This window comes from Amphiprion ocellaris, chromosome 8 (assembly GCF_022539595.1).
Source record: "Amphiprion ocellaris isolate individual 3 ecotype Okinawa chromosome 8, ASM2253959v1, whole genome shotgun sequence".
Lineage (NCBI taxonomy): Eukaryota > Metazoa > Chordata > Actinopteri > Pomacentridae > Amphiprion > Amphiprion ocellaris.
In genome coordinates, this window is record NC_072773.1 from 22,605,399 (window position 1) to 22,631,212 (window position 25,814).

The following is a 25,814-nucleotide window of genomic DNA, read 5'->3' on the forward strand; positions in this document are numbered from 1 at the left end:
GACAGTTAGCTGGCTTTGTCCAAAAGTAGCAACATCTGCCTTTAAGTACCTCTAAACTCAGTAATTAACATGTTTTGTTGATTTAATTCACACAAAAATTAGAAGTTGCTACGCAACCAGCAAAAACCCAAAGATATGAATAATCCAGACCGAGATTGGTGTCCAAATATGTAATTTTGGACGCCAATCTTTATGCTAAGCTAAGTTAGCCAGATGTTTTTTGTATATTTTGTTTAATTCCCCAAATTTGAAACTTTTACCACTACGCTTGTAACGTAAATTAATTGCACAATTGTGTAATTCAGATTTGCGTTACATTGTATAAACTCTTGACGGCTTAATTACACACTAATATAAATAGTTATTAGCCAGCATGTTCTTTTCTCTTCAATTTCTTCATTCTACTTTATAAATTGTGTTTTGCTTTCTTTTTTTTTTTATTACTTCATTCATTGTGTTTTTGCCTATATTGTTATTTTCATAATGAAGTCAGTAAAGCACATTAAACTGTGGGAAATTTTAATTTTATTGAAAGAATAATAAACCTGGTTATCCCTTTAAGATTTAAACAGAGCAGCAGAATCCACATTCATATAAGACATGCTAGAAATAAATACCTTCACTTTATTTAAATTAAGGCAGAACTGGCTTAATACACAGATGATGTTAGGAGTCAAATAAACAAACGCTGTTATATAATGATTAATAATCTCCATTGTGAGTCAATTAAGGTGACCAGTTCAAGAGCAATGTGTGATTTTACAGCTGGTTTATGGCTGCTTGCTGATTCCCTAAATGGTTTGAGGTTTCTCCATTAGACCAAAGTGCAATGAATGAATGAATTAATCATCCCCGGAGATAATATTTTCCTTGATCTATCACCTTCTCACTCTCACATTATACGTTCAGCTCTGGTGTATAAATCATGGTGGAGAGTGTCTGTGTTCTGGGATTACATTGCAGCTCCTCTGATGGTGAAAGTTTGGTGTGCAGCCCTTATTTTAAATTGCAAGCATACAAAAATAACAGAAATCTTGTTCGTGAAATTAGCAGAAAGAAAAAGATGCAACAACACTAGTTAAGTTGGTCCTTGCAACTGCTTTTATCAACATGATAAACTGATCCACTTCTGTCTCGTGTGATGCACAGCCAAAGTCTCTCCATCGACTGGATAATTGAAGGCATGTGCACAAACACACAGTATCTTTATTCTCAAAACAAAAGGTAAAGCTTCCTTTTCATCAGATGAAGAAATGACTTTCTAGAAAGATGGTCCCAACTTTTCCATCTTTTCTTCCTTAAATGCAATGAAATTTATGTTGTCTCCAAGAAAAAGGAGGACTGAACAGCTTCTCCGTGTCCTGCTGTTTCCTCCTGTAGATCCTCCCACAAGTTCCTTCAGGTTCGTCACTCAAAAGGAACGGTGCAAGCACAGTGGCAAATAGCTGAGATGAAGTGAGGAGGGCAGTTTGAAGTTACGCCAGGGAGTAGATGGTGTTCATCGGTGAGTGGAGCTCCAGACTTCCACCAAAATCCAACTCCCTGACATCTCTCCTGGTTCCTGTGTACTGGCCAATGAATGAGCCGTCCTCATTAAACGGTATCTCGCCCCCTTCTCCATATTCCACCAGACTGTCATCGCTGTCCGATCGCTTCATCATCGCCTCAATAGATGGCTGACCTCTTTGAAGCCCTCTTTCCTCCTCTCTACAAGAAAAAAAAAAACAATTAGAAGTATGTTTTGTGAATGCAAAACGACAGAAAAGATGCAAAATATATTGATTGAATCCCTTCTTATCAAATACTGGCAGCAGTAAACTAAACAGTATACATGTACATACCGCCGAGGGTAGGGCAGAGTAGAGACACGTGTGATCCTAAAATAAACAACAGTTTGTTTTAGATGAACACGTGAGAGGATTAATCACAGTTTTCATAATCCATTTACAATAGGTTTATAAAAGAACTAATAAACCAATAAGTATGCTGTTTACAGCTTGAAAATCTGTAGCATCTGCTCAGGATTGTACAACTGAAATGTCAATAGTGTCAATGTGTCAATGTTTAGTTTTCTCATACCTTTCAAGGGACCTTGAGTGGTTCAGTGCAAAAACAACAGGGTTTTGGAAAGAAAAGGAAGGGTTTAGATATAAAAAGTAGAGTTAAAAAATCTGAAATTAACATACATACGATCAAAGAGTTATAATAAATGAAACAAAAAATCTGATTTGATTTGTAGCTGTGCAGCATCATGCTCAAAGTTTATTAACATTAAACGCACCCTGCGGAATTTGAACCAATTTTAGCTCTATGGAGCAATGGTTTTAAATGAACTGCTCCAATTTTTGTGTGTTTTATGCACACGTAGGCATCTAGCATGATAAACATGGTTGTCTCTACTGTTCCAGTAGCGCTGAAAACACATTGCAATGTGCCAGGAAACACAAACATGAATTTTAACAGTGGGCGATTGGAATCAAGTTGGCTCAGCAGCTCCACAGAGCAACTTTCATTCATCAAACTACTAATGCTGATGCACAGCTACAGAGCAAATAGAAGAAAAAACTATTTTTTTTTACTTTTAACAATGACAGTGATTCAGTGTTATATAATAGAAAATATAATCACTCATTTGGTGCTGAATAATATCACATGCCCTTATATAATTTATAGTACAGGAGTAGTAAATGCTGGTTAAAGGTGCCCTAAAACCTCCTGCAGCTGTCTGTTGTGGTGCTTACCGATAATCAAATGACCCCTCTTGATCTTTGTCATCCACCGGCTCCAGTGAAATGTCCTTTTTTTCACGTACTGAAATGACATCATAGATACTTGATGTCATGGAGAAAGTGTCCTAACAAATGGTTGCAGCAACTTTTACTCTAGAATAGTCTGACTTAATAATTTAGTTATCATTCGGTTGATAAAACTGGCCAAGATAATGCCTTCAAGGGTTTTCTTTTGTCCAACGAGCAGGCAGTCTAAAATCCAAAGTCTGACTTAAGTGACTGACCCACTGTCAGAGTAGCTGTACCTGGGTATTTCCCCCCTCGGCTCCTCTTGATGAAGCACACGATGAGGAGGATGAGCACGATGAGAGCCACGGCACACATTATCCCAATGAACCACCCCTGGGTGGTGATGTCCACCTGGTCCTGAGCGTACGCTGAGACACACAAGGACACAAAGGCAACATCCATTCAACACTTCAAAGTGTTTATTTTCTACTAAACCAATTGTGTTGATGCACAAAGACAGTAGTAAATTACTTTCTGTGGTGTAGTGGGGCGACTCCTCTGTGTGCCATTCTCCTAACCCAAGCCGAGTTCGTGCTGCCACTGAGAATCTGTATCGAGTGTAGCGGTCGTATCTCCGGATTGAGAAGCTGGTTGTATTAGGAGGGAACTCCTCGACTCTCAGCTCCTCTCCTCTGGTGGCATTCACTGTGGAAAGAGTGGACATTTCTGTGCAGTAGGAGAACTATTGGTGCTAGTAGAATGCACACAACTGAGCTATTAGGCACCTCACCTGCTCAGTCAGTAGCTACACAAGTATTCATTACCCTCTTGAGAACATACTTCAGTGGTAGTCTGGCGTGTGAGTGCATATATAAGTGCGCTATTATCTGCTGCAGGGACCTAAACCGATTCCTCTTCTGGTACTAGAGCTTGGCTGTCCACCTACTTCATACTCTGAGAGTGTGTTTGAGAGTGTTTGGAATGGTGGATCGGCGTACCTGTCTGATACTTGAGGGAATACCCTGTAATGATACCATTGGGTTCTGCTGGCAGGTCCCAGTCAACATAAATACTATCCAGATGTCGCTGTTGGATCCTGAAGGATGTGGGAGCAGATGGAACTATACAGACAAATACACAGCAGGAGATGATAGATATTAGCCTACTTGAGCTTTCTAGAGGATGATCTATATTACTCCTGTGTCTTTGCCTTAGATTAGATACTGTTCTTACCTCCTTCAGGTGTTGAAAAGTGTATGCTATTACTTGGCGGTCCTTCGTATCGATTATTTGCCACTACTATGTACATCTTGTAGTTGCTATAGGGAATAAGGTTGGTGACAGTCCCAGAGGGCTCTGGCACATCGTCTGGAAACGATTTGGACTTCATCGCTCTGTTGACCCAGTGCCACCTCAGCTGGCTGCTGTCCCTCCAGTAGTACACCTGAGAGATGAGAGGCAACACACATTTTAAATCTGTTGCTCTTCCACAAAATGCTGCAGTGTTATTTTTATCAAACACACTAAGCGTTTTGGTCAAGGAACTTTGTCAAGCATTAAATTCACAGCAGAATCTGTGTACTAAATCCACCTGAAACAACCAATCAATAAACAAATCTCAGCCTTGAGCCAATTATAACATGAAAAATGTAATAAAAAATGCATCCTAACACAATACAAGCAATTGAAAATATAAAAAAGTTTTGCAAAAGATAATTTTTTATTTATGTATTTACTAGCAAAGTAAAATATACAAACGAGGAGAAGTAGATCAGACAGTGATCGTTCAGAACGGGAGTATCTTCTTAACAACACAAATTATGCAAACCTACACATGTTTCATAAGTCTGATATAAAGAAACTAAGAATAGAACCAATTCTGAATCGGAGCAAGCAATGTCAAGACTAATATTCCACAAAAATCAAATCAAAATTGTCAATATAATTTTCAGATAAATAGTCAAATGATACACAAAATATGGTCGTAATAAAAAAATTTGAATGAAAAGAACTAATTTTTTAAAAAAATGTCAATATATGTCATTCAAAATAAACAGTTTTTACTGACAATAGTCTTCTTATCTGCCTCCTCGATCCCTGTCACGGATTGACTCTCCCAGGGAAGTACAGTGTGTCCTCGGTTTCTACAGTCCATCAATATAAATGTAAGCTATATTTAAAGTGCATTGTGGTGTACCGAATTCACAGTAGACTCACCTTGTATTCTTTCAGTTCTCCCATAATAGAACCTCGTGTCACGGTGTCCCAGTGTACAGTCACCTGTGTGCTCTCGATGTCAGACACTCTGAGGTTCAGGGGTGCAGCTATAGGACCTTGGGGGAAACAGAGATGGCACAGTGCTTTGTCTTTGCTATCAGTGAACACACAGTACGTGATAAGAGAAACAACTTGTCCCGGACGTGTAAAAAAAAAAAAAAGAAAAGAAATAAAAGAGAAGGACCATAAAAACAACAAGGGATTACATTTAGAACACAATGAGAGGTTTCCTCCTCTGAAAGAAGTCACGGCTCTCTGTGTGTTAAGGTTCAGAAGGACTGTACACAGAACAATGTACTTTCCTTTCCTTTTATATCTGCTGACAAGTGACCTAACTAGAAAAATAACCTTCTGAAGAAAAATAACCTAAAAAAGGTGACAGAACTGCTTCCAACATTTAGATGGTGAGATGTGTAGAGAAACATCACATGAAATGCTTCCATGTAGGTCATCAATAGTCTGATGAATATGAAAATGATGTAAATTTCTGCAATTTCATGGACCATCAATCTCCCCGTGCCAAGGATGGGGGTGCTAATCATGGAGCTATACAAATGAAATTACTACTACAACTCTAAACCCACCTGAATATCTATAGGAGGTGTTGGAGGGACATGCTATGCAAATTTGTATTCATGTCCCTTTACATTAACTCACATTTTCTGCACAGTCAAAATGAACAACTTTTTATGCTCACAATGCACAGATTAATGGAGCAGTCATAATAAGAGTGGTGATTTTAGATGATGTTGCAATGCTGACATTTAAATGCATTATTTAGGCCAATTATGGACAGAAATTCAGAATAATGAAAGGAAAATATGTAACCTCTGATAGTTAAAAAGAATAAGACAATACGATCTGCCTCTCACCACATTCTATAACAGATCTTTGACAGCAGTCAGGAGGGAAATCTGGCTGTGGAGCAGGTCAGACTGTGAGACAACCGAACAAAATTAATGGCACGCCAGAAACCCAACTGATTGTTGGACAGACAGATAGTTGATCATTCCTGCAATTTAGCAGTAGCTGTCACCTCTGTCAAATCGAATGCCAGCTGCAACCAATCTGACAGAAACTGAGGTTGTAAATTTAGTTTGGGGAGAACGATGTGGGGTTAAAACTGAGGTTAATCTGCCCAGTGTTATGCTGAGCCTTAGACTGCTCTATATACCATCATCAAAACACCAAATAAGGTGATATATCTCTAAAGAATGCTTTGGTACCTGTAGTGGAGACCAAATAAATCTATGTGAAACTGCGCTGAAGTTGCTCTGGTGGCTCACTCACACTTTTGGATGGTTTCTGTATTACGATGCAGTGAATTTAGGTACTTACGGTCTTCACCAGAATACCCAATAACAACAGGAGACTCTGGTCCCATCCCAAAGTCGTTGACAGCCTGGACTTTGAGCTCATAAGGTGTGAAGGTGTCGGCATCATAGATGTAATATTTCAGCCACTTGGTGGTTGCGTTCTTCCACTCCTCTCGAGAATCTCTCCTTCTCCACCACACCAGATACTTAAGTTTGGGTCCGTTCCACTCTCTGTAGGTCAGAGGCTGAAAGCACAGATCACAGCAACCAGCAGGGTTTTTATTGTGATAGAAACTGAAGATATTGAACATTGGGTTTCACTTGGGTTCAGTCCTTATTACCTCCCAGCTGATCTCCATGTTGTTTCTCCATGTACCCACACCTTTTAAATTCTTTGGTATGACATCTGGAGCTGTGCAGAAAAAAAAGAGTGCAGTGGTATTGTTAATGGTGTGAAGGAATTGTTCTTAATGTTGGGAAACAAATATTGTAGCTAATAAATTTGAAACTGTTGACAGGAGATGTTAGATTAAGTCAGCTTAAAGATTGGAAGTTGCAGGAAACAGCTCAGCTGACTTTGTCCAAAGATAAACAAACCCATCTCATAGCACTTTTGAAGCTCATAAAATAACATGTTTTGTGTAAATGATTTACTCTGCAGAAAGACACAAGTTCAAAATCACACGTTAAGGGGTTTATGGGGGGGTAATGTGCGAGAACAGCTGAGAATTTCTCACAATGATAGGAAGTCTCTAGGAAGTCACTGCTTCTGGAAAAACTTAACTTATGTATCATTTTGTGTACTGATTAAGCAAACAAGAAATATCTTAAAGCTGGAATGCAGGAATTGTGCGTATAAATAAATGTCAGCCACATTTAAGCCCTTTACCAAATAGTTTGTACAATGCTGATTAAACCTGTAAGTTCTGGAAAATCTCTATACACGTCTCAGTAATATTAAATCTGGTGTCTGTGGTGACATTTCTATGCTTGGGAGTAATGATTGTGATGGTGATGATTTTACATCAGCCATAGATGATTGGTTTGCCAGAGCTGAAGAGGGAAGTGATTGTAGGAAAAGAAACAGAGTTGACGACAACAATTCGGTGAAAAGTTGGGAAGAATCTAAAAAAAGGTTTCTGGTGAAGAAATTCTGCATTCAGGGGAAAGATCACAGTCTAAATAAGAAAACAAGCATGTGTCAACAGTGTTTGTGTAATTACTTTCTCTGCCAGAAGGGGGAGACTAAAGTTTTGTACTGCAGGTTTAATTAGTGAGGTTTAGGCATGTTGGGAAGTGGATTTTTGTACTTTTAAACAGAGCCAGGCCAGCTGTTTCTCTCTACTTCCAGTCCTCAAGATAAGATAACCTACTCTGGTATTAGCCAATCAATAATCAAATTTCTCATTTTATCATATATCCCAGATTTAAAATTATGTAAAATGTGTCACATGCATACTTCCTCTGAATTTGTTGCCTCACACAACCAACATGGATTTCATTAACTTAAAACCTACGTGCACCGCTGGTCTGGAAGCGCGTAGAAGGACGACTGGGGCGACTCGCTCCGATTTCATTAATGGCGATGACCCTGAATTCGTAATAGGAGAAAGGTGCAAGGTGCAAAATGACAGAGTTGAGGGTCCCGGGGTACGTTGAAAGGTTTCTCCACTTCCCAGGCAGCCAGTCGTCATCGTCATACTGCACTAAGTACTCTGTAGGAAAGAAAAGCATGTAGAAATGCACACTACCACAAAAATTACTCCAAAAAAGTAATACTCAAGAAATGGATTTGTTTCTCTTAATTTATTTCACTGCATGGCTTTTACCTGTGATGGGGCTGTGGTTGCTGTCTCCAGGAACCCAGCTGAGTCTTACTGTCCGCTCATATGGATCTGACAACTCCAAGTTAGTAGGAGGATTTGGACGATCTGCAAACAAAAACGATAAGATTAAAAAGCCCAACACATTGTATGGTTAATGAAATACTGTTTATATTAAATGTGTCCTACCCATCACCATTAGGTGTGCTGACGCAGACTTCTGGTCCAGCTCATTCTTGATCACACATGTATAATTGCCTTCATCGCCTCTGTTTACATTAGTAATGACCAGATTTGATTCATCCAGAGAGATCCTGAGGAAGTGAACAAAGCCAATGTGAAAAAAAGACTTTATCTGCAGTTGTACCAACAGTTCTTATATATGTGATTTAATTAACATTCCTCTTGGAAGCTGTCCCTTTTACTGCTTTTCAACATCGAATCATGGTCAGTTTAGTTTGGCTGTAATGACAAGAATTTCCTTAAAAAAACTGAGTTTCATGTCAAAATGAAAACTGATTTTGCTAAAGTCAAAATCATGTTAGTTAATTAAAAATCTAAAATTCAGTGATTGCATAGGTATTCACCCCTTTAAAGTCACTCACCTAATTCAACATAGATGCAGCCAACTGCTGCTAAAAGTCACTCAATTAGTGAAATGACCACCATGGCAACCAAGACACCTATGACTTCTGAAAAAGTTACAAGTTTCACCAGCTGAGATGGGAAGTCAACTGGAAAAAGGTTCTTTGATCTGATAAGACCAAAATTTAGCTCGTTGGCCATCAGACTACATGCCATGTTGGGAAAAATGAAATTTATCCACACAGGCTCAATGTTGTAGTTGCAGCAAAAGGTGCATCTATGAAATACTGATTTGAATGGGATGAATGCTTAAGCAATCACTTATTTTATGCTATATATTGATCTTTAATCTTTAATTAATTGACATTACTTTTTAGAAAATTGGTTTAAATTATTAATTTTATCCTTTTTTTAAAAAAAAAATCCTTGTTGAAAAAGCTGGACTAAATTGGCCATGATTCAATGCTGTAAAGCAATGAAAAGGGGAAAATATCCAAGGTAGGAGAATACTTTATTAAAGGCATTGTACTTTTTAGATTGTGTATATTTTTCCAGAAGTACGTACCTCCAGCCAAGAGTGACATGCTTTTTGTTTTTTAACCAGTTGGTCGTGACAGGAGTAGTGATATCTGCTTTAACACCGCACTCTAAGCGTACATCAGTTCCACGCATGACTTTCATACTCTGTGGTTTTGTAACAATTATTATGGGTTCTGAGAAAGATAGATGACAAAAGAACTATAATATTACACATTTGAAAATAGTTTCAAGTCAAAGATTTTCCATATTAATGACTGAAACCCTCACCTTTGACCTCTATTCGGACCTGATTTTCATCTCTTCCTGCGATGTTGCTGATTATGCACAGGTAAGTTCCCTGGTCTTCTATCCGTATGCGTTTGATCTCCAGTGTCCCATTACTGTGGGTCTTAAAGCGATTTCCTTCAAGATTTCCTTGTCCATATTTGGACCTGTGTGAGTAAACCCACAAACACATACAGTCAGGTCCATTAATATTTGGATACTGACACAATTTTCAGCATTTCGGCTCTGTACACAGCCACAATGGGTTTGAAATTAAACAATCAAGTTGTGCTTTAAGTGCAGACTTTCAGCTTTAATTTGAAGATATTTACATCCAAATCAACAGTGTAGCAATGACAACACATTTTATATGTGCCCTCCACCTTTTGTTAAAGGTTTTTTTTGGGGGGCATTTTTAGCCTTTATTATAGAGGACAGTGGAGAGAGAGTGAATGTGGGGAGAAGAGTGGGGAAAGAAAATTTATTGTGGTGCCCAAATGATGAAAATTGTGTCAACGTCCAAATATTTATGGACCTGACTGTACATACACACACTGTGAGCTCATTTCTGAACTCACCCTTCACATTTAAGCATCAAACATTGGGTTCTTACCATCTCAGCTCTGGTACTGGAGACCCAAAGTAGCGGCAGTCTAATAAAGCATGACTACCTTCTATCACCTTTGTGAGTTCATTTCTTGGGCCAAGAATACGAGGGGTTGCATCTAGAGGAAAAAATAACAACTGTAACATCAGCCATGAATAATTAATTCAAACATACTTTTGCTGTACACTCGACAGAAGCAAAACTAAACAGTGGCTGAAGTGCATTGTGGTAAAGCTACAAGCAGCAGAGACATCTATTTTTCCTCTTCTATGAAGGAATCCTTTCTGTTTGTCAAATTTTAGTGCACAATGATCAAATCAGAAATTTAAAGGTTAAAAATGTCATTATTTATTCACAGCTTCAGTGATAATTAAATGTGTAAATTAATATAATGTGTTTTTAACAGGTCAGGGTTCAATTAGTGTTTTATGGATATTTTTCTTAATTCCTGAATCATGCAGTGACTGAGCTGAAAGATGTAATAAAGCTTTGGAGGACTCCAGATTTATTGAGATGCTACACAGTAATTTGATCCAATGTTACACAAACATATTGAGTATTGACACTTTAGAGTGAATTCGCTATTGTTTTAACTATGTATTTTACATGCTACTTAAAAGTTTTACATCCAGTAATCTAGATCTTAATAGATCTGTTATTTATATATACAGTATATGTGATCACTTTCTCTTCATCAGATGTACGTACACTGATTAGCCACAACATTAAAAAAAACTGCCGCTCTTCCTTTTTTGATTTGTTAGTTTTTAACGTCTACAGATTAACATTTAAGAAAATATTTTAAATTGTGTGTTAAGTTATGCAGAAATGAAGCAACTTTCATGTTTTCTTTGAACAGAAACTTTGTGTATTTTTACTATCGACAACCATTTAAAGGGTGCATAAAATGTGCTTGATAGTTGATTTTCTTTGTTTGTTTTTTTAACTATTGAATGGTGACCCTCTTGGCAAACTTTTTAAAAAATCTTCCACAACTTACTGCTTATTGATGACATTAAAAACAGCACTGTAAATGTCATGAATGACAGAGTAGGAACTTACGTAGCACATTGACAAATGCATTAGCCAATAAGTAACCAAACTGATTGGAAGCATTGCACTGATAGACAGCGGTGTTTGAAGCGCTCACAGAACGGAAGATTAGTGTGTCTCCTGACACCTGTCGGTTAGGCTGCGGATCAGCAGCTGGAAACAACACAGGAAGGAAAAATCTAGTTAGAATGGCTATTATATAGATACATATTTACAGTTCATAATCTCAAAAAACGTACTTTCAATTGGTTCCCCATTGATGGACCAGCTGATTGTAGGACGAGGAGCCCCATCGGAACGACACACCAACCGTCCGTTTTCCTCTGGGGCCAAAATCAAATCAGTGGGCTTCTCTAACCAGAATGGAGCCGCTGTCAAATGCAAAGTATGTTAGCTGTCTGGAAAAGAATCAGGAAAACTGCACAGTGTATGTTTCAGAAGGCCTCACCTTTGACCCTGACAGTTATCGTGTGCTCGATGTAGCCCAACCTATTGGTAGCAGCGCAGGTGTATTCACCCACATCATCAAAGGATGCCTTTGGGATTTGAATCATCTTGTTGAAGTTCTTTACTTTCATGCGTGACGTCACTGCAAGGTCCTCTCCATCCTTGGTCCAGGTAATGCGGGGAGTTGGCCTTGATGATGATAAACAAGACTTTACACAGGATGACTTTCAGGAAATCAAAGTGAAAATACTGAACAGAAAACAGATACACAGCTACTTGTGGTGAAAGGTTAACGAGACCATTGAACGCACTATACAAAGACTTTATTTTGTTTCAACACTCACATTCCTGCAGCAATGCACTCCAGGAGCAGCTCCTCCCCTTGCAAGACCAGTATGGAGCTTGATGAACCTGTGGGAGACAACCAGGTGGGGGCAGCCTCTGCCACCGTACGAGCTACAGGGGAACACAATCAGAAGCCACCAGTCAGGAACACATCAACATTGATTTACCAGTTCTCTCTGACCATCAAGCAACATCTGACAAGTGTGCTAGTAAAGTCAGAAACTAATGGAGGACAGCTGAAGCAGAGCAGATAATCTCCACAGTCTGCAAGTTTACTTGGAGCAAAACAATGACGAAACAGCGTTTAGCCCGATATAAAATAAATTGGTGCTACTGATAAGTGGGACACTCACAAAGCCTCAGAATTTTTAAGGAAAAAGACATATTTTTGGTTATAAAAAGCCAAATTAGCAAGAATGAACAGAGCAGAAAGTGTATGTGTGCAGAAACAGTTGTGCCAAGTTTAGCCAGTTCAGCTTCCAACATATTTACATAGAAAATAGGATTTGGAAGAACTGAAAGCCACTTTGTCACTTGGTTGTAGTCCTTGTTTTGTTACTCTCACTAGCCTGTGCAGTCACCTCTAAATAAGAATAGAAATGTTTCCATCATATGTTAAAGACCCTGCTATGTCTCAGCTGACACTCCAGCTTGAATTATTTGCTTCCTTTGCCCCTATTGCACTTTGTTGTGCTTCTACATGAGGTAAACGTCTCACGGAGCTTACAGGTTATGCCTTTAAGCACCTTGACATGTATCTATGAAGCCAAAAATGTAAGTAATAGCAACAAAATGGATACCAGGAACTGTGAGGACACTAATACTCACTTGTAAGCACCTTCACTACCACAGGCATCTTCTGTTGAATGACATTCTTGTAGGGGAAGCGGGCATTACAGCAGTAATCAGCAACAGAGTCATTAATCAGCACATTAGAGAAATACAGATCTCCGTTGACTCCCATGGAAACCCTGCGGTCCGGCCGCACAGCCTGCATGGTAGGGAAAGCTGTCTGGATGGGCCAGTTGAAAGGTCTCGCATATGAGCCTGAAATGAAACAAGGTGTGAGTAAGTTTAAAGGAGATAGCTGTGGTCAAATCCATCTACGTTGCTCTGTTTATGCTTTTCTGCATTTGACCCTGAACTTCAGTGGTCCAGACTGTGTATCAGACACTTACAGCTGGACATCCAGTAGGTTTCAGGTTTTGGTGGGCCAGGCGGAGGGTCACAGGACAGGACCAGAGGCAAACCAGCACTAACCACCACAGGCTCCAGAATCTCCCTCGGCCACACAGGAGCTCCTGCGCAAACAGCAGAACAGTCAAGTTTGGCTGTTTTATGGCAGGGCTTGTTACAAATCTGAACAGAAAGATAATGGTTAAAGTTGAGCCCCATGGTAATAACTAGTTTAGTTGCAAAAAAAATCTATCAAGACCAAAAACAACAGTGAATTCATCTGGCAAAAAGTATGGTCTGTGTAGCTAAAATGTTTGTGGCATAGACAATGTTGTGAAAAAATGTGCACAGAGCAACACATGCTGTGAATTTTCCTGATGAGGGATCAATAAAGTTTGATCAATAAAGTTCTAGTTTTTTTTCTATTTTGACATGTCAAAATGGAAATGTAGACTCATTCATAGGACCATGAAAACTGTTGTGCAGAGTGGTCTATATAATGTCATTATAGGTGCAAAGTTACAAGATTCTTCCACGTTGTATTCATGTTGAAATTTAACAATATATTGCTTATTTTGACTTATTGAATGTTCAAATACATATACTTGGAAAACAACATTGGTCTTGACTGAAGTATATTATTTCTCAAATTAAACATCCTCCTACTGCACTATTACTGCTGTAAAAACTAAGTAGCAGCAAACTCAATCCCAGTTTATACACAATGCTGCTTGATTCATTTTTACAAAAAGCTTCCATGTCCTTTGTTGTGTGTATAACTGCTTCTGTTTTTAGCAGGAAGGATTTTAACAATAACTACATTTTTTTCTGTATGATTCTACCTGCATTTAAGATAATATTCAGGAGAAGTGCAAATGGATTCCCAGAGAGAGTGACAATTAAAGTCACATCACATGTGGTGACATTTATTTCAGATTCCTTTCAGTATTTTTTCTTTTAGTCAATTAGAGTCTAAATGTTGTAAACATGGAGGTCACAATTTGTGACATTTTGCCCACACTGTGAGGTCACTGTACATCTGCTGTTACTTGTGGCCACAAACAAACAGTTTATTCTTCTGTAGTGCCAACCCTGAACTTACTGTACAGCTGTAGTCTGATCTTATTGGAGTACGCTGATCCATACTCATTGGAGGCGATGCACTGATACTCTGCCTCATACTGTTCTGGATTGTTCTTGGCGTAGATGTCCAGAGTCCCTGAGCGCCTGCGCATCGATGCCTGGGAGTCACGTGCCACGTTGAAATACTTCCCGTTGCGCCTCCATGAGAAACTTCACGATTGAGTTTTTAAAAAAAAAAAAAAAAACAACAGAAAAACCAGTGAAGTTTCATGCCAAAAGTGATTCATCTGTTCAGTGTGCTGCTGCAGGTCTTACATAGGATGAGGGTTTCCTTTGGCTTCACACTCAATGACCATGGTGTCTTTGGGGTCAACAATATGCTCCTTCATCGACTGCTTTATGATGGTTGGGGGTTGTCTGACTGCAAGGAGAGAAATGAAACCCAAACGTATGTGATGAGACAGACACACATTTACAACCAGCTGAAGGACACATCTTCGTTGACTCACCCTCCAGAGGAATGTCCAAAGCCCAAACACTCTGCCATAAAAGTAGCAGCAGCGCCGGTTCGACCAGTGTCCCCATCTTCACAGTTCATTTAGTCCAGTAATAATGTTGGTCACCAATTCTCCTGCTTGTAAATTGAATAAAGAAATATAAAATACACTTACAAAACACTTACTTCAGTCAGAAGTCATTCATTCATAACAAACTGTTGAATGAGAAATGTTACAGTGTTTTATTGAAGGTTCACAGTCATCCACTTTGACATCAATGGATATTGCACAGCATTGGCACTTAGATTTCTTCATTTAAATAAGTGTACTACAATATTTTAAAAAAAATAATAATTTAATTGCAAGTAAAACTCCTTCATTCAAAATTGTATTTAAGCAAGTGTATTATCAGTTTATGTATCAAAGTAAAAGTATTTATTCTGTAGGAAAATAGCCTTGTGACTACTATTTTTTAAATTTTAATATTATTGAAGCAACTGTGTCTCTTGCATAGCATTTTTGCTGTTGTGGCTAAGTTAGCAGTTTATTATATTTACAAGATAAATAAGGGTTGTTAGATCTTAATGGGGTAGTAAAGAAGAAAAAACAATTCATGCTACAAAAATGTACATTTTTTTCCATTATTTTTTTTGCAATATTTGCTTTATTTTATATGTTTGGATGTAAATCCAGTGTTAAATTAACAATGTGAGACATTTAGCAGTAGAATCACCTGCTTTCAACTTTTGACAAGTAGCTCCAATTATAAGGCAGAAAAGTTGGAAATAATTTATTTAATAAAGAACAACGTATTGAATTTGATCAACTTATCCAATGTGCTTTTTTAAATAAAAAAAAGTGCTTTTAAATGAAAAATCCTAATCTGAAAAGTAAGGCTCACTGAAATGTGGTATAATGGGAGTGTAGTGGCATCATATTAAAGTACATGTAACTCACTGAAGTATTTTCTCTTGAGTACCATAACTTAGTAACTTATCAAGATCCCACTGGCGTATCAGATTCTCTATCACAATATTTTTTTTATAATTTTCTCACAGAGCAAACAACACCAGAACAGGCTATTAAACTCATTAAAGTGTCTCAAACTGACATGAAAATGAAGACCCTGAAGAACTGACAGGAGTAAACAGCGGTTAAGCATATCTGCATGATCTGATACAATTTATCTGTCAGATTTAACAAAGAGCGTCTCTCTAGATGTCTCTCCTCAAAATATTTTCCTCTAAATATTCATTGAACCATGCATCGTATTAGTGTGATGAAAACAAAAAGTTACGAGGACCTACCGCACTCATGTAAAGTCAAATCAGGGCTCTCTCCTCCCCATCTCTGTGGCTTCCCCGACGCATCAATAATCCAGTGACTTTTCTCCAGGAAATTATTCTTGTTTGTGTAGTATAGCAATTAATGCCTCAGTCCCTCAAATATCAGGTCAAGAACCCTTGAGGAGTTGATACCCGTCAGTAATTGAGTTTCTGTGTGTCACTGCCACTTACACTCTGCCCACCCAGCTCATGAATAATGAATGAACCCCATACAACACCTACACTTCACCCACTTCACTGTTCAGGCCAGGCTCGCATAAATCTGAACAGTTTGTCCTCGTCAACCACAAAGTTTGTCCGCACAATACGTAAACTGGAGTTCCAAGAAATAAATGAATTTAATACACCAGTGGTTGGAGGAGGATTTTATATGGAATGACCTATTTTCCTGGAGCCTGATTTTTCTTTATTGCAGTGGAATACTGTTTGTTTTCAGCTGGTTCAGTGTGAGAAAAATTTGCTTTGCGCACAAGATTAGGCAAAATGAAAGAACGTAACAATCCAGATAAGACAGATTGCATTGATGTTGGTTTTGATGACATCAAAATGTGGGTTTTATTGTGGACGGGAGGGAACTGGGCAGCGGAGAATGAAAGCAATTGTTTCCATCATATGAATTTTACATGTTTTACAAATTTCAAGTCACATGACTTTCTGACAAAGGCTGGAAATATCCAACTTCTGGTCTCACATAGCCAGACCCATTGTCACAGCTAACTTCCAGATATAAGAAATACATTTTAAACCTCTTCCATACAGCCCTGCATTTTTAATTCCCCTCAGTTTTCCAAAATACCAGTTAGAACCTATCCTCGTTTTGGGAAACGGATTTGTCTGCATACCGCCATTCACATGTAAAAGAGAGGAGCAAAAGGTTGCTACCATTCATCTGAGAAAATCCTATGGGGGGAAGAAGCAATTTTCTTTTCCTGGAAAAAGTGCCAAAGATACAGGAGAAGCTGTATTTGTGTAAAACAAAAGCCATCTCACGGCTGTCGACAGAGTCCTGACCTGTGTAGGCTTTCAGGCATTCACATGGGACTGCATATGCAGACCAGCACTGACTGGACTAAACAATGGCTTGGTGGGGAGGTGGGGTAAAATGAGGTGACCCTGCAACTTACAGATGAAATAAAACCTGTACTTACAAGCCAAAAATCAAAACGTGTGCATGCATCATTCATATTTTGAGTCAGTGCACTTGTGATGTAACCTGCTGCAATTTATAGCTCATGTTTTTTTTATCCTCTTGCCCTCATCTCCTTCTCTATGTTAACATCTGAAATTCAACTGAACTGCTTCACATAGAGCACAAAAGCAGGAGGGGTATGCTGAGCCTCTTGGCTATCAGAATGGGCTTTTCTCCCCATACATTGGACTGAAGCAGGCCTGGAAGTGAGCAGTGATCAGTGCCATGCACCAGATTGCACAGTGAAGAGGCACAGAGGCGGATAAAGCCAGCTGAGTGACGACAAAAAGGTCTCTATGCTCGCGGGTCTCCTTTGGCACGAGCGTCCAGAGCTCGGGTAAGAGCAGATGGCATGTGAGAGGGAGTGTTCAACCACACAAGCTGCCCGTTCAGACCCGGAGCACCTATCATTTGCACTTTGACGTCACTGCATCGGGGAAAGCACAAGAGGAGGATGGAGAGAAACTCCTGTAGAAGAGGACGCAGACCAAAATTACATCATCACTACTGTACAATTAAAACAATACTGTCTCTCAAAACTGAACACAGACTTTCTGTTTCGGGTCAACTGTGACAAGAAATATACATGCATGGGGCATGAGGGGGTCACTGAATGGTTTGATGAACAAGAAAATCATGTGAAACAACACTATGGCCTTCGCAGGCACCTGATTTCAACCCAAATGAATACCTCTGGGAGACTGTGGACTGACATGTTAGACAACAAAAGCACCAATTGAGAGAATTTCTTATGGATGAAGAGGAGTTTCATCCCTGTAGTAGGCTTGTAGAATCACTGCTAAGGTGCACTAATGTTGCATGTGAAGGCCCAACACCTCACTAAGAAACTTTACGTTGATATTGCCTCTAATTTTTCACTCACCTGTAAGTGCTCCTAACATTCTGCTCATCCACACATGAGAGAATATAAATGCTAAATGCTAATGTCAGCTCACAAGATGCTGATGATTATCAGGTGTCATGTTGCCACGTCAAACATTGCAGTTTCACTTATTGCATGCTATTATTTTGCATGAAGCACACTGACAGGAATAGAAAAAAGGTCAGAAATGGAGAAATGGCAATTAATGAAAGAAAAGTCACGGGATGCGCCAAGTGATGCACCATTAACTATATATGTGATAGTCATGAATAAACAAGACAGCTATAACAACTTGAATGTGTGTAATAGTATGAAAAGGCAAATACAGTTATACTGACTAGGATCTTGTACAAGAGGTTAAAATATTCCTGTCATATTTGTTAAAAAGACTTCAGAAACTGTTAAATATGTTGTTACAACTGTTAAATATGTTGTTGTTAAAAATGGTAAAAGCTTTAAGAACTGTTAAAGATCTGGGGGTTGAAAAGTTGTCGGGATCTGTGATCCACTTGTTCGGGCTTATGATCATGATTGATTGCTCATGCCTGCGGAAGCCGGAAGTCGGAGCTCTCCACCGCTATGCTTCATTCGGACTGGAGCTGCCGAGGAAGCATTGCACATCGTGAGCGTGCTCTTTTTCATCCTCTTCTTCAGGTATGACTTGCATGAAATATAGTTTTCATGGTGTTTATATGAATTGTGTTAATGTACTATGTTAATTGAGTGTGCGTTTTGGAGCATTATTTTGCGGGTTATTGAGACAAAATGTTTGAATGAGCTGTCTGTCTAGCTAGCTAAAAACGATTCGTAGCCGCGACCAGCACGTGCGTGTCACATGGACGACAGTGGTATGTTGCCGTTTGGGACTGTGTTTTATATATTTTAGGATTTATGTATTGTTTATGAACTTGTTATTTGAATATTCATGTAAAGAGATTGTTGTTAGTATGTATGTTTATTCCTTGTAATAAATTCGGACTGGAGCTGCCGAGGAAGCATTGCACATGTGAGCGTGCTCTTTTTCATCCCCTTCTTCAGGCCATAACATTTTGGAGGCACCGCTGGGATTGAACATGACGAGGGCCAGCTGTCCAGGATAGACGTCCAGATCATCATTCAACCCTCTACATCTACAGCCAAGGTGGATGAGCCTGTGTGGTGATTCAACAACTGCGTAGAGAGACTTGCCTGCGACCTGAGGTCTGCCGCTGGTGCCAGGGGAGCTGCGTTGTCCACTCTACAAAGGAAACGTTATACATCACACGGATCCTGTCCACAGGTCAGAAACTGAAATGGATTCCTCAGAGAAAGAAGATTTAAAATTGGAAGTTGGAGGTGCACTGTATACACTGACAAGAGATGCTTTGATCAAAGTTTGTGACTTTCTAACTATTGCTGGATCAAAGTTTGAAAAGGTATCAGGAAAAAGTCGTTCATCGCTAATTTCACGTGACAAGATACTTAGACAGAGAAGAGTCAGATAACCTTGAGGATCAGGGTATGGCAGAATTACTGACCTTAAAAGATAAAATTGCTGAGTTACAACAAGCTGCTGAAAATAGTGTGCTAGAACAAGTAGCCGGTGATGTTAAACAGGCAGATGTGGAGCTAGAGCAGGTTGTGCAACCTTCAGAGGGAGAACATTTACAAAAAGAGATAGAGAAATTACAGGTTGCATTAGCATTATCACTCCAGGAGAAAGCAAACCAAATCAGTGGGACCAAACAGTCAGTGAGTGGGGAAAGTAGTAGTGATCAAGAAGACCATGTTCCTCCTCAACAGACTCCGCAACCTCGTCTGTCATTACAATGGGGCAGGGAATTCAAAATATCAGGCCAGATTGGGGAACCAGGACAAAGAGACAACCTCACATTTTCTAGCCTAGCACACCAAATTGAGCAAGGCATTATCAAGGGATTCCCTGAAATAGAAATAGTCGATGCAGTGATTCGGGCAATTGCACCAGGCTTACACCTGCGCAGCTACCTGGAGGGCAAAACAAACTTTACCTACCCTAAGAAGAATTCTCAGGTCCCATTACCAAGAGAAGGGGGCAACAGAACTGTACAAACAACTCGCTTCAGAGGTCCAAAGCAGCAAAGAAATCCCACAACATTTCCTGATACGAGCCCTGGATTTGAGACAGAAAATTCTGTTTGCATCGCAGGAAGCAGAATCTGGCCTCAAATGTGATCCTGTCCTTGTGCAGAGTATGTTCCTTCATACTGTCCTCACAGGATTGCAAAATGATAGTATTCGAAGTGACCTTCAACCATACCTGCAACAAACAACAAGTGATGAACTGCTCCTTGAGAAACTGAACATTGCCTGCACAAATGAAGCAGAGAGACAAAATAAAAAGAAACTACTTGCCCAGCAAGTGTGAACTGTTTAAACATAAGGTCCGCTACCTGGGAAGAGTTGTTTCAGTTGAAGGCAGTAAAATCGATCCAGCAGATACCATCGCTGTGCGAGCCTTGAAAGATAAAAGACCAAGCAATGTGGGAGAGCTACGAGCTGTCATGGGTCTGTTAAGTTATTATAGGCAATACATACAGAACTTCTCTCGTATTGCTGGACCACTTTATGATTTGTTGAAAGGGACAGCAGAAGACAACAGTGGGTTACAAAACAGGATCAACACAAGACGAGGTATAGGAAAGACTAAAGGGGTGCCCTCACACAAACCCATTCTGTGGACTGAAGAACACCAATGTGTATTGGAGCAGCTGATAGACTGCCTGGTTGAGCCACCAGTCGTCGGGTTCCCAGACTTCTCAAAACCCTTTGTCCTTCATACAGATGCCTCAAGCCATGGTCTCGGAGCAGTCCCGTACCAGCATCAGAATGATAAACTCCGTGTGATAGCATATGGCTCTCGAACATTGACTGCTTCTGAAAAGAACTACCATCTGCATTCAGGGAAATTGGAATTTCTTGCTTTGAAGTGGGCGATCACCGAGAAATTTAGAGATTACCTGTATTATGCACCTACCTTTGCTGTGTTCACTGACAATAATCCACTGACCTATATCCTGTCAAGCGCTAAACTCAATGCAACTGGATGCAGGTGGGTCGCTGAGCTTGCAGACTTCCACTTTACCATTCGATATCACCCTGGTAAAGAGAATGTGGATTCTGACAGTCTGTCGAGAATGCCTCTGAATATTGAGATGATGGGTCAGTGTACTGAAGAGTTAGCAACAGACTGCGTGGCAGCGATAACACAAGCTATTGAGTCACAAGAATCAAGGTCACCACAAGTTTGCCCAGAGGTTAGCTCTCTCCAATGTCCAGCAGCCAGTGGTGAGACACACAAACCATTTTCTGTTACTGAGATCCAACATGCACAGCGAAATGACCAGGCTATTGGTCCAGTAATGCAGTGTAAAATCAAAGACAAAAAGACATTAGGACATGACTTTAATTCCCTCAGTATGCAAAGTAAATGTCTCCTGCGTGAATGGGAGAGACTTCATGTTGATGAAGATGGCATTCTCCACAGAAAGACGGCAAACAAAACACAGCTAGTCTTACCTGAAAAATATAAGACCACTGTACTAAAGCAGCTGCATGATGAAATGGGCCCTCAGGGGATTGATCGAACAACATCATTGATCAGGGATAGATTCTTTTGGCCTTACATGCAGAAAGAAATTGAACACTATGTGGCAAGGACTTGTACATGTTTGAAACAAAAGACACCATGTACAGAAACAAGAGCACCTCTCACCAGTATTGTCACCACACAGCCATTTGAACTAGTGTCGATAGATTTTCTCCACTTGGACAAATTTAAAGGTGGATATCAGTACATATTGGTAATTATCGATCATTTCACTCGTTTTGCACAGGCTTATGCCACCACCAACAAGTCTGCTAAAACAGTTGCTGATTGAATATTTAATGACTATGCTTTAAAGTTTGGATTGCCAGCTCGAATACATCACGACCAAGGTGGTGAATTTGAGAACCAGCTCTTGGCCCAGCTAAAAAAGAACTGTGGTGTACTAGGGTCGCGAACGACACCCTACCACCCCCAGGGAAATGGGCAAGTTGAGCGCTTTAATCGCACATTACTGCAAATGCTAAAGACACTGACTGACAAACTGAAGACAAACTGGAAAGAATCCTTGAACAAGTTGATCTATGCATATAATTGTACACGAGCTGAGGTAACAGGTTTCTCCCCTTTTTACCTTCTTTTTGGAAGGTCTCCAAGATTACCTATTGACCTCTTATTTGGCCTCACCACTGAGACAGGGAAAACTGACCATCGAACATATATGGAGAAATGGAAATATGAAATGCAGGACGCATATGACATAGTACAAGCGAATGCAAAGAAGTCAACAGAAAGGAGTAAAAGACATTACGATGGGAAGGTGAGAAGCTCAATATTGTATCCTGGTGCTCATGTCCTTATCAGAAATCTGACACCAAGAGGAGGCGCAGGGAAGCTTCGTAATCATTGGGAGAAGAATATCCATGTTGTGATCCACAAGGTTGGAGAGGACATCCCAGTCTATGAAGTCAAGCCTGAGCAGGGAAGAGGGAGATCAAGAACTATGCATCGCAACCTGTTACTACCATGTGATCACTTACCCTTGGAAATCCAGCCAACGACAGTGAAACAACAGAAAAGGATGACAGAGACAGTCTCAGAAAATGTGGATGGTGGAGAGGAGGAAAATGAAGATGAATGTTTGTACTATGACAGACCGGTAGTACCACTTCAGGTGCCCATAGTGGACAGGACTAGTGAGACTGCTGTTATGCAGGACAGTGACCAAGAGATGACACTGTTGAGTGCTGACAGGCTACTGATTGAAGAAAGGCCCACCAATGAGTCTGAGACACAGCAGGATGAAAATGTGCTGCAAGTGGATGGTAATCAAAGTGAAGATGAAGAGCCAGTTGAAAGAGCTCAGGATGACATTCCAGAATCCCCATATTCATGTCTTGGTGATGGTGATAGAGAATCAGGGCATCAATTACCAAGAAGACAAAGGCGACCCCCTAAAATCTTGACTTATGACCAACTTGGGACCCCAGTATGATATAGTGCCGCACATGCAAATGAGATGCCTTACCAGTACCAACCTATGCTATATGGGTATAGACACGTTCAGCCAGTGACAATGTGGGCAAATCCATTCCAAGTTTATCATCCCCTATTTATGCAGGGATGCTAGTCATATAAAAAAAAAAAAGGAAAAATGATTCAGGTTGTTTAGTGTATTTAGTACAATACTGCTTGAGTGAAAAGAAAAGATCACTAGGTTTAGTGAAGTAATGGATAAGAGTACACCTGTGTTGGTTGTTATGAAAAAAAAACAGTAACTATGTTGTGATCACCTTCAAAACAGTTTAGATAATTGGAACATAAGGTTTGGGAATGTGATGTTGGGACGACATCTAATTTTGCAGGGGAGTGTGTGATAGTCATGAATAAACACAAAGACAGCTATAACAACTTGAATGTGTGTAATAGTATGAAAAGGCAAATACAGTTATACTGACTAGGATCTTGTACAAGAGGTTAAAATATTCCTCTCATATTTGTTAAAAAGACTTCAGAAACTGTTAAATATGTTGTTAAAACTGTTAAATATGTTGTTGTTAAAAATGGTAAAAGCTTTAAGAACTGTTAAAGATCTGGGGGTTGAGAAGTTGTCAGGATCTGTGATCCACTTGTTTGGGCTTATGATCATGATTGATTGCTCATGCCTGCAGAAGCCGGAAGTGGGAGCTCTCCACCGCTATGCTTCATTCGGACTGGAGCTGCCGAGGAAGCATTGCACATCGTGAGCGTGCTCTTTTTCATCCTCTTCTTCAGGTATGACTTGTATGAAATATAGTTTTCATGGTGTTTATATGAATTGTGTTAATGTACTATGTTAATTGAGTGTGCGTTTTGGAGCATTATTTTGTGGGTTATTGAGACAAAATGTTTGAATGAGCTGTCTGTCTAGCTAGCTAAAAGCGATTCGTAGCCGCGACCAGCACGTGCGTGTCACGTGGACGACAGTGGTATGTTGCCGTTTGGGACTGTGTTTTATATATTTTAGGATTTATGTATTGTTTATGAACTTGTTATTTGAATATTCATGTCAAGAGATTGTTGTTTGTATGTATGTTTATTCCTTGTAATAAATTCGGACTGGAGCTGCCGAGGAAGCATTGCACATCGTGAGCGTGCTCTTTTTCATCCTCTTCTTCAGGCCGTAACATATATATATATATATATATATATATATATATATATATATATATATATATATATATATATATATATATATATATATATATATACACATATATATACATATATATATGTGCGCCAATCTGATATTCCCCAAGATATATTTGACAGGCTGATGGCACTAGAGGAAAAATCAGGGGAACACCAAAAATCATATGGATTAATTTTCTAGGCCAGATTTCATGATAATCCATTCACATTTATTGAGCTATTTCAATCTAAGTAAAAGTGATAAGCAGACAACACTGCCTTTTACACATGTGTGCTACTAGTGTGGCTAAAAACACAAAGATCCGTGGATATTCAGCGCCACGATCTTCTTCACAGTTCATTTAAAGTTAAAAATTATTTTGATCTGTCTCTGTAACTTTGTTGCCACGTCACAAAAAGTGATGTTCATTCATGTCGAGAGCTGCACAATATTGCATTCACTCCCCCCACTTCTCAACTCAGACTATGACATCATTAAAACCTTGACTTCCATTGACGCCTGCCTTGAACAACAGCTGCAAGAAGTAAAGCTCTCCTTCACATGGCAACACCCACTCCAGAGTATCTTCATGTGCTCTAATTCTGCACACATAATTTCCAGAAACTAGCATTTACACTTTGCTACAGAAGATTCACCTGGTGAAGGTTAGGGATCTTACCTTTGTTTTTTCTGCTTCTTGGTCCCTTTTTCCACACGTTGCACTGAAAGCTCCTACCTTCTTCTCATCTTCAGTCACGGTTGATTCACAGCAGCATCTCCACACTGAGCTTCAGCTTTGCAGCATCATTTGGTCTTAGTGTTATTTTTCACTCCATCGTCCTAAAACAGGTGACAGGGTGAGCTAACAGAGGCTCATGTGGCTGCTTCTAGCCTGGGTCACACGCCTGGCAAACAGGGCCCCGAGAGCCAGTTATAATAAATCCATTGTGAAATCCACACATAAATATAACGTCATCTCCACTCTGATGGGAGAGGAAAGTTAAACAAAACTGCCACGTCATGCAATAACCAGCAGATTAGGTTTTAGTGTCATCCAGGGACTATCCAACAAAAATCCAAGTTTTTTTTTAAGAGGGCAAATAATATTTAGCATTTTTTCATGTGTGCTGTTTATGATTTTCAGTGTGCTCAATAGGGGGGTGGGTCTCTGACCTAGTATCTTCACTCTGGCTGGCACGAATACACGCTCAGTCACACAAAGCGTTTCTGTCTGCAACAAAGTCAGTCTATTGTGGACAGGGAGGGCACAGCTTCCAGACACATGGGGGGAATTTAACCCATCGCATTCAAGTAACTGTATGACTTCTCCCTCAATGATAAACTCCTTAAATTATTTATTCATTCAATTAATGGAAAAAACTGAGATTGACGTTGAATGTGTTCAACCT

At 39.6% G+C, this 25,814-nt stretch overlaps 1 protein-coding gene across 6 annotated transcripts; it reads right to left on the reverse strand.

Moving 5' to 3' along the window:
- Nucleotides 1-508: 508 nt before the first annotated feature.
- nfascb (neurofascin homolog (chicken) b) lies at nucleotides 509-25,315 on the reverse strand. 6 transcript variants are annotated; one of them, XM_035954384.2, is made up of 27 exons: nucleotides 25,085-25,315; nucleotides 14,764-14,885; nucleotides 14,570-14,675; nucleotides 14,274-14,464; nucleotides 13,174-13,296; nucleotides 12,824-13,042; nucleotides 11,995-12,106; nucleotides 11,652-11,839; nucleotides 11,443-11,574; nucleotides 11,213-11,356; nucleotides 10,157-10,268; nucleotides 9,547-9,710; nucleotides 9,305-9,452; nucleotides 8,344-8,468; nucleotides 8,161-8,262; nucleotides 7,849-8,046; nucleotides 6,673-6,743; nucleotides 6,354-6,576; nucleotides 4,956-5,071; nucleotides 3,972-4,182; nucleotides 3,737-3,859; nucleotides 3,270-3,443; nucleotides 3,035-3,166; nucleotides 2,742-2,811; nucleotides 2,080-2,091; nucleotides 1,842-1,877; nucleotides 509-1,707 (listed from the first exon to the last, which is right to left on the reverse strand). In XM_035954384.2, the coding sequence occupies exons 2-27, from the start codon at nucleotides 14,837-14,839 to the stop codon at nucleotides 1,476-1,478; spliced, it is 3,540 nt and encodes a 1,179-aa protein (XP_035810277.2). In that variant the 5' UTR covers nucleotides 14,840-14,885; nucleotides 25,085-25,315; the 3' UTR covers nucleotides 509-1,475. The 6 variants fall into 6 exon arrangements, 5 of the variants coding, with proteins under 5 accessions (XP_035810277.2, XP_035810274.2, XP_035810275.2 ...); XM_035954381.2 differs by having other exon boundaries at nucleotides 14,764-14,888; XM_035954382.2 differs by lacking the exon at nucleotides 25,085-25,315 and adding an exon at nucleotides 16,059-16,262.
- Nucleotides 25,316-25,814: the final 499 nt, after the last annotated feature.

What these genes read in the sequence shown, in the direction of transcription:
- nfascb (XM_035954384.2), bottom strand. Translation starts at nt 14,839, where the DNA reads ATGGGGACACTGGTCGAACCGGCGCTGCTGCTACTTTTATGGCAGAGT. An exon ending in CCAGTACCAGAGCTGAGATG is followed by an intron (nt 9,711 to 10,156) that starts GTAAGAACCCAA and finishes TTACTCACACAG; the next exon opens with GTCCAAATATGGACAAGGAA. An exon ending in CAACCACAGCCCCATCACAG is followed by an intron (nt 8,047 to 8,160) that starts GTAAAAGCCATG and finishes TCTTTCCTACAG; the next exon opens with AGTACTTAGTGCAGTATGAC.